The sequence below is a fragment of the Centropristis striata genome, chromosome 14 (assembly GCF_030273125.1).
Source record: "Centropristis striata isolate RG_2023a ecotype Rhode Island chromosome 14, C.striata_1.0, whole genome shotgun sequence".
NCBI lineage: Eukaryota > Metazoa > Chordata > Actinopteri > Perciformes > Serranidae > Centropristis > Centropristis striata.
In genome coordinates this window covers 15,134,654-15,143,993 of record NC_081530.1, presented here as the reverse complement: position 1 = coordinate 15,143,993, position 9,340 = coordinate 15,134,654, and the positions used below count along the sequence as shown (strand labels likewise).

At 38.3% G+C, this 9,340-nt stretch overlaps 1 protein-coding gene across 1 annotated transcript; it reads right to left on the bottom strand.

The window, feature by feature from the left end:
* Window positions 1-6,096: 6,096 nt before the first annotated feature.
* fam221a (family with sequence similarity 221 member A) lies at window positions 6,097-9,240 on the bottom strand. The gene is made up of 6 exons (XM_059349571.1): window positions 9,031-9,240; window positions 8,673-8,846; window positions 8,383-8,573; window positions 8,205-8,278; window positions 7,994-8,126; window positions 6,097-6,288 (listed from the first exon to the last, which is right to left on the bottom strand). Exons 1-6 carry the CDS (start codon window positions 9,093-9,095, stop codon window positions 6,176-6,178), a joined length of 750 nt encoding a protein of 249 aa, XP_059205554.1. The 5' UTR covers window positions 9,096-9,240; the 3' UTR covers window positions 6,097-6,175.
* Between the last annotated feature and the right edge of the window lie 100 nt (window positions 9,241-9,340).

Sequence of the window (9,340 nt, the reverse complement as noted above, 5' to 3'; positions counted from 1 at the left end):
CAACGCTAAATCAATCTAATCGTCGGAAACATTTTAAACTGATGACCACCTTCAGTAAATAAGAAGCGATTACTATAAACTACAAAATCAGTATTACATGGCTGACTATCCTTGAAGGTTATGGCGGATGTGGTGTCTAAATACGGCAGTTCTGATTTAAATAGCAGACCTTAATCTACAAAATGCAATATGAGGAAAACACCCTTAAGCCCCCTATTAAAAACCTTCAACAGGCTTTGATGTTTATGGGGAAATGAATGTATTTAAAAACAAGACAATTGAATAAGAACGTCATGATGCCCAGATCACGTCACTGTTGTGGTTAAGCTTTTAAATATGTCTGTTGAGTACACTTCTGACAGCACTTAGCATGCCGTGGGACTGAAGAGTAAATGTGATAACCGCTGGCACAGCCAGGGTAAATATATTAACAGCATGTCAGACACAATGCTAGATGCAGACCTCACTGAAGAAGAGCCTGTTAATGGAGGGTAAATGTATGATTTAAGCAGGCCAGCTAATGCATAATAAATCGGCTGAAAGCGTCGATCCTCAAGGATGTGCCGCATTCATGAAAGAAACATTTTTCTACATGGCTGTCAATCAGCTTTTCAGTGTGTCCAAATACTTTTTCTGCAAATTAAATGCATTTACAGATGTAATGTTATTATTTAAGCACATAATGCTGAATCTATGTGAGTACAAGCTGTTACGCACCGGCACAGACTTACAAGAAGCATACTACACTCACACTCAGCTACTGTGTTTTATTTAAGATCCTTTAAATTAAGACCAGGTCAAAAATTAGGCCTGAGACAAGAAAGATATTAAACATAATCTAGATATATGAGCATCATATTTTGGCCTGACATAATAGCCAGGGCACAAAGTTTAAATTGCTTTAAAGGAATACTTTTGGGAAATTTTCATATCTTTCCTGGCAAGAATGACATAGAAAAGATCAATACCAGTCTCACGTCTCTTAGCTAAAAGTAAAGCTACAGCCAGTAGCCGGTTCCTTGACCTGAAAACAGCTAGCCCAACAAATAAAATAGTTGCAGTTTTGAAGGCAAACTACTTGGTTAAGTTTAAGTAGCACAACTTCTTGGTTAGGTTTATGAAAAATCATGGTTTTGGTTCAAATAAGTTTGTGATATAGTTACAGGCTCGCCTCATCATTTCTACGGCCACTAGAGGTGGCAACAGTAAATACGGGTCGTGATAAGTTGCTTTCAGGGACGCCCTTGTTTTTTTTGGGTGAGGACAGTGTGGCTAGCCTGGTTCTATCTATAAAAAAACACAAAATCTTCCTACCAGCATCACTAAATATCCTGTTTGTAGCTTGGTTGTTTAATTAAGGGGCTTTTTACTTTGTGTTCAGACGGGTTTTTGTGAATATAAGCTAACTGGCTGGTAGCTTTAAATTTCTGAAACTCAGCATTTATATTTCATTGACAAGTTGTTCAAGTACTTTGAATTGATTTTTAAAATTCTGACTTACTTACTAAGTCATGTCAAGTCAAGTCAAGTTAATGGATAAAATCTGTCCATTCTTTATAGAGAAAAAACGTAACAATTATTGATTTATAACAGAAGATGTGATGACTTTTTGTGTTATGGAGACCCAGTGTTATTGACCTTACACTTTTAAAATACAACAACTTATAACCCCTTACTAAGTGCCTTAAGTGGCACTAAAAAAACACTGATCTTAACAAACCAAGTCTCTGTCAAACATACAGTATGCCATACTTGTCTTTCTGGTCATATGCACTCCATTAATCTCTGTATATGTGTGTGCGGCTGCATGTGTTTAAACACACTTGTGTTAGTCAAACATTACTATTGATTTAGCCACACAACATCCCATTCTGTTTGTTATCACTGTGCTTTGTGAGAAAGCAAAATCTATTTCTCACGACTCATTCTCCATCCCCCTCCCGGAGTCTGTCGGCACCAGAGGGGATTGAAGCAGAGCCTCTATGAAGTCGCTGCACTGTCAATTTCCCACTGTTTCCACCACAAAGGAGAAGTAACAAACACACACGTCCAATGTGTCCAATGTGTCAAAGTCATACGTAGGATTGTGCTTCGCTTTTAGGAGGTTGTGATGGGTTTTTTGTTCTTGTTAGAGACAGAACAAACTGTATTTTGTTCATGTTAGATCTGTGCTGAATAGAAAAAAAGCAGGTCCCTCTGGTAATCAGAGGAGGATACTTGGAGGAAAGAGAATATTCTGAAACTGTGAAAATTTGAGTTGATGATGTTTGAAAATAGCACACAGGTCCACTTAAAAAAAAAAAAAAAAGCTGATTCAAAGTTTGGCTACCACAGAAAGCTATTGGAACGGTAGACCAGTCATGTTATGATATGTGAACAATAATTATTAAATTAAAAACATGGCTATTTTTGTGTTATTATGAAACAAATCATGTATGCGTTATTTATTCTGTTAATATGGTACTGTATATTAGATTATAAAAATGTATAGCCTTTAGGTCATTCAGATATTCATAACTTTTTTACCTACAATAACTGGGTTAGAGTTTGTCCATTCTGGGCTACTGTAGAAGCATATAGGTGTAACATGGACTCTGTGGAAAAGGATCTGTTCCCTATAAGGATATAAAGGGCTTATTTTTAACGTAATGAGGAAAAAAAACGATTCTTTGTTTCAAGCTATTAAACACCACAGAAAACGTAGTTATGAATATTATAGCTTTTATATAATCTTGATCCATATTTATATTTTTCATTCAAACTATTACTTTTTTTTCCCCCTGTAATTTTTATTCACACCTTCTGCTTCTGTTTTTGCTGCTGTGACAAGTGAATTTCCCCATTGTGGGATCAATAAAGTATAATCTAATCTAATCTATTATAGTAATTTTCTGCCAATAGAAATCCTTCTCACTGGATGTTTAACTGCTAAATGCTCCACTTTGTTCACTATCTAGCCACTTATCTGCTGCCTGCAGTTTGGTGCAGAACATGTAGTGCACAGGCTGTTTATCAGAGCTTTTTTCTAAAAAATGCTTCTCGTTGTGTCAGAAAACAATAAAAATGAGATGCGGGGATGTCAATGTCTGGTCCTTACCGTAAACCTGATTAATTCTACACATGATGAAGAAGATGGTTGGGGTTAGGTTGGTTAGGGTCAGGATGGCTTATTGGTCAGGTGACAGGACTAGAATCTGGTTTCTAGTACAGATTCAGGTAGTGACAGGTAAAAGGGAGGAAAAACAGTAAAGCTGCAAGCTGGAAACTAGGGACAGGCAATTCATCAAAACCGACATTCAGAACCTCTTATTGACGTAATCTTGCCTCATGATCAGTATTTAGATTTTTTTCCAATCCGGTAAATGAAAGCAACATGGAGGAGGACTCAAACACGGAGCCAACTGAGAAACTCCAGCGTCTTGTACCCAGGAAAATGCCATTTCCGTCATTTGGACACAGTTTGGGTTTAGAGAAGACGACACAGAACAACAATAGGTCAAAAGTTAACACTGTGGAAAAACTTTAAAACTAAAATATGACGTTTTCATTTCAAGTGATGCTTTGATTTCGGTTTGAAATATTCACTAAATAATCACAAAATAGTTAATCATTTTTTGTTTCCATCATTTCTTTAAAAATCACACAGATATTCAATATTGATATATCACTATAAAATGTTCAATTAACCGTCATATTGATTTGAGGTCATATCGCCCAGCCCTACTTGAAACAAACAGTCAGCCTAGAAATGCTTAAATGCTCCGATTTCAAGGACTCCATTTGTTTTCCACGTATACAATATGCCAATAAAGTAGCTTACATATGATCGTGTCCATCTTTTTTTGCATTAGAAAATTCTGTTTCTCTAAATAGTATCAGGTTGACAGTTTTAAGTGAATCGTCAGTAACTGTCGGTCTGTTGTGTCTCTCTGTGCTCCTGAGTTTTTGTTACCTCTCTCTGTCTGTGGGGAAATTAGGGGAGTGTGTTCTTCGTCTCGGTGTGTGCTTACCGTAACTGTCACTGGGGTAATTAAGTGTTTCCTTGAGCAGTAATTGCCAATTTAATCTTCTGTGCTTGCGTCCTGATTTGCAGTGTCGTGTCTGTCAGTCAAGCTGGGCGTGGTTTCCCTGGGGATAAGGAAAGTGTCGTAGTCATTCCCTTCAACAAGTGGCCGAAATAAATTACCTGTAGCCAACTAAACTGGGGGTTGCTATGGAGAGGCAATTGCCCTAAACTGTAATTGTGCCAGACTAATGCGTCAGGCCTTCCCTCTTATATTAATTGGGTTTTCTCTGCAAGTAAAAAATGTCCAGGAGTAATCAGTAGAAACAGGTCAAGTGTTTCCTTAAAGGATGCTCGATTCTAGCAGTCGATAGAGCTGTTCTGGGTAGCGAAGTGGACATGTGATTTAAAGCGTGTATGCGGCTGTGAGTGTGTGTGTACATACTTTATCTTTTGTCAACCTGAGACCATGGTCATCGTAGATACACACTGAATCTAAAGTGTCAGCTTCAGATGGGATCCCTTCGACTTCCTCTTCATCATCGAGCTGCATGCAGAGACCCAGGTGCATCCATTCCATCCCTCAATTGAGCCCTACTTCCTTTCCCTTGAGACCACCTGTTCAGCTCCAACACACACACACACACACACACACACACAAACACCAAGTACCCTCAGGTAATATTTACATTATGACACAGGTGACTTGAGATGCACCAGGGTAGATGCTGATCCAGTTTGACTTGCCATCGCCAGAGTGTAAACATTTGAGTGGGAGTGAGTCCTCATTTAGATCATACTTAATTTTATTTCTCAGTTAAAGACGTTAGTAAGTGGGCCGCCAATGGAGAACACACAACCTGCTCAATCTCCATTCACTGCATGGATTAAATCAGCTCTCATCACTGCTGATCTGCCGTGAGGAATGGGATTAATCAATCGGAGACAGTACATCTATCTGCAAATTAAAAAACGGCGCTCATCACTGAAGACGCAGCTCTATCGTTCTGGTGTTATTTTGGTGACATGGTGAGTGGGCGGCTTTCTCTCAATAGGAGAACATCAATCGCACAAAACTGTGAGTTAACTGACCGGTTCATCAAGTGTGTTTCAAAAGAGAAATATAAGGCATTGCTGGAAAACTGCAATATTTATAAGTATGGGTTAGCTAAGGCTAAAAAAAAACTGAAGTATCTTCACATCACTACTACATGTCATGTTCCAAACATCTTTATCTGAACATATTAAACTGATCAACTAATAATGATATTCGAGTGGATATTGTTACAATTATTTTCATACAATTTAACTGTCAATGTTAAGGACCGTTTTCTGTCATTCTCATTAATATAATAACCACTCAGAGTGGCAGATATAGTTGGACATTTCAACCATTTATCCAGAACTTTTAGCTGAATAATTAAAACATTTTTTCATTATTGTTAGTTATTTCAACCTGTCAAGAGGGACGGTTGGAATGCCTTGCTTAGTCTGCTGCCCCTGCGACCCGGTCCCAGATAAGCGGAAGAAAATGGAAGAATGCATAGAAGGAAATGGATTTCTTTATTTCATTACTTTTAGCTATTTCAACATTGTATCCATTACTTTCAGCTGTTTCAACTGTGTATCCATTCCTCTAAGCTTTATGCAAATACTAGCAGTTAAGTTTTTAGCTATCTAGTTATTTAACCCTTATCCATTATCTTAACCTTCTTTACTTTTAGCTATTTCCGCTATTTATTTTATTGCTTTCAGCTATTTCTATCACTTTCAGCTTACATGGCAGCAGGAATACAGAAAACAACGCATATATGATCGGTATAGGCTCTGTCAAACTGTGATGTTCTCAAAAATTGAACAGACAACCATTTCAAACTGGGAAATCTGGATCATCATACTAATGCTACCCACGCTCTGACTGGATCAATATATTGTTAGTTAATTGTTTAGTTGTGCGGTGGGATTTAATCACTACTGTTGCTGACAGTTCAGTGTCACGACACTAACAAAGACAGACACTTTACTGAAGAATAAAGAACTTTAGTGAGTGAATGTTCTGAAGTTTTGGAATAAAGATTAAATGTTACAGATCAGAAGATGTGTATGATTTATTTGATATTGTAAATGTCCAGTATTAAATTGACACCTGGACTCTGAGAAGAATGTTGCATTTCAAGGTTTGTTGCTCTCTCTCTTACGGTGAATAGAGCCAGATGCTTTAGTTGACTTTTCTTTGATCGTTGATGCAGAGCATTGCTGCTGGCAGCCATCTTCTCTGTCTTGATCTGAAAAACATGGCAAAGATTATGAAAATCATGTGATGTGAACCAGCAGTGCATGTTGTGTACCTCACAGGTATGAAACTTAATTAAAAATCTATGTTTCTGGCAATTATTATCCCAGGATTAGAGGCACAGATGCTGGTTAAAGTAAAGGCTTATATTTTATAGAACGCCAAAGCCTGACAATTACAGTTGCCAGGTTGCTATTGGCAACCATTTAAGAAATTGGCAATCAATGCTGGGGGTTGTGGTAACCCCTTTTTAAAGTACAGTATGGAAAATAGGGACAGTAAACAGCAAATTGTGCTCCCCTAAATAAACATTTTTATTTTATTTGTTGCATTAATGATATTTAAATATTGCTATGTGTACTGGTAATTTCCATACCTCAGGGTGGACATGGTAACTGACAACACTTACAATTCAAAATAAAAAAACAAACTACAAAGAATGTTGTTGGGTTACGGTTACAGAGCTCTTACTCTTTTATGTTAAAGTTCACTAATAAAGTTAGTTAGGTTCTTTATTGTCCCCAAAGGGATAATTGTTCTCACACAGTCAGGTTTTTCAGGACAGCATACATTTAAAAAAAAAAAAAAGGCACAGCACAGTGTAGCAACACTGTGTAGCACAGGTACCAAATACCCTCTCTTCCCACATATATAACATATATCCTAAGCTGAGGTATTACTCCATAATATCTTAATTACTCAAACATAATTAAAAACTCCTGTAGCAATGACAGTTGGCTCTTAAAGTTATGTACTTACTTGATTCCTGTGGTATATGTCTAGTACCATCAGGTTGAATGCACTTATTGTAAATCGCTTTGGAAAAAAGCGTCAGCTAAATGACATGTAATGTAATGTAATGTAAAAATGGCAAACATATTTTCAGTTTTGGCAAGCAGAAGCTGATTCCTGATTACCAGCCATAACTTTAAAATTGAAGTTATGGTGCCTACAATACAATCTCATGTTCATTCTCAATGAACATGAGATTTTCAAACTCTTAACTCTGTGCAAAGCAAATGCTAAATTGTGGAGTAATCAGTCAAAGGCATATTAAATCATACATTATTAACTGCACATAAACGGGCAAAAAAAGTGTGATAAATGTTGCACATTCCATCATTAATTATATTTCCATGGTTTTCAGAAGTGGCCCAAAAGGACTTCTCACTACCTGCAGAAGTCAAGTCTTAAGGTGCAAACTTAATTGAGCATGCTGATACATCCAATAATTAGTAAAGGAACACTACGTGATCATCTCATATACTAAAGACATGGTATGTCGTCAAAGAAATAAATCTCTGGTAACCTCCCAACAAAATTAAATGCGTGCATTTTTGTATCCCTCAAATTTCTACAACATATGTAATTTGGTGAAAAATCTCAATCTAAGGGGCACACTTTACACTTTTGACCTGAACATCTCTCTACTATGCAGACTTGCTTGATCAAAACTCAAAACAGAATGCTGTGCTGCTCTTTGCTGCCCTCACATGCCTCTTGAAGGAACTTTCTACACCTTTAGTGAAATGCATGCACAACAATCTAATAAAAGCTGGATCACCAAAATACTAATTCCAAGAAACAAAGCACGTCTCTCACGTAGCATGCATACACAAATTTAAAATGAATCTCTCTGTTACAGCTCTCCATTCCAAATTAAAGTGTCACATATAGGCTACATATCTGGTGCTGACCTGAGCTGCTGGCTTCCAAAGCGAGGTAACCATCCAACAAAGAGCTGAACCCCGTCAGCCCACCCATGGCAGCATAAGGGACATCCCTGCCTATGGGCCGACCACGGGCCTCCCTCTCTACTTTTGTCTCAACCTGCCAAAAAAGAAAGTGATTCGAGTTTAAATTAAGGTCCAAGTGTGTAACCTGTGTTTGACATTTGACTCTACTCACCAGGGTCTGATGGGCAGAGCTGGGCTGGCCGCACCCACAGGTGAAGGGGCTCTTGAAGCCAGAACAGGAACTGCCTTAAAATTATTATTAGAATACAAGTATGTGAAAATCCTCTTGAACATCAACTGTATGTATGACTCATGGGAGTTAGAGTTAATTTGGGCAATTTCAGACTCACACTTTTTGCACAAATGTCCAGTAGCTTCACTGTGATCCTGAGGAAAGTGTTTACACCCGCAGCGGACAGAGTTCGGCCCAATCCGGGGTACATACTGGTAGGCAGAACAATGACATCCCCTGACCTGGCATGGAAGGGCCAGGGGACGCTCAGAGGGAACCACTTCAAAGTCGGTCTTATGTTGCTTGTACCTGGACAAAATTATATTACTCCCAAATGTGTTTATTCCAGTATGTTTGTGGTGGCGGAGAAGGACGTCTGGTTTCAGGTGTTATTGAGTAATGTACTACCTGTGTGTACAGAAGCACTGTGTCTCAGGGCCGATGAGTTTGCAGTCGATACCTCCTGGTACACCAAAGCTCACGTACAGCCTGTTTTTCACTCGTTGAGGGAGCACCTTCTTCTTGTACTCCTCATATTCCTCTTGAGTGAACAGTTTTCCTCCATCATCTTCACCCACAATCCTTGAAAAGACAAACTATCAACAATAGTACACTGACATGATAAGTTATCTACAGTGACCTGCATATAACAAAAGTGGTATAGTGTTATTATAGTGGCATTTGTCTTTCATATACAGGTGTATGAAATCCCTCTATTAGATAACAGCTAGGAGTGACAGGTATGCAGTCAAACGTTGAGACAAACCTTCTGTACTCCCAGTAGTCATCCACTGCTTGTAAAGCTGATTTATCAAGACATATTGACTCCATTGTCAAAAATCAAAAACGGATTGCTGAGGGCGTTTTGTCTTGCACAGTAAACAACTTCTGTTTACAACAGTAACTGCCATGGAAACGTTTGTAGAAGATGTCCCTCTAACGGTCACAAAGTGAACTGCAGACACACACGCACGCACACACACACACACACACACACACACGGGGAGAAGAACAGCAGAAGAGTTAGTATATCTAACTAAACTCAAATTAGGCTTGAATTGAATTAAGCACTTTCT

What these genes read in the sequence shown, in the direction of transcription:
- fam221a (XM_059349571.1), bottom strand. Translation starts at nt 9,095, where the DNA reads ATGGAGTCAATATGTCTTGATAAATCAGCTTTACAAGCAGTGGATGAC. An exon ending in GACTACTGGGAGTACAGAAG is followed by an intron (nt 8,847 to 9,030) that starts GTTTGTCTCAAC and finishes TGTCTTTTCAAG; the next exon opens with GATTGTGGGTGAAGATGATG. An exon ending in TTTGGAAGCCAGCAGCTCAG is followed by an intron (nt 6,289 to 7,993) that starts GTCAGCACCAGA and finishes CATGTTTTTCAG; the next exon opens with ATCAAGACAGAGAAGATGGC.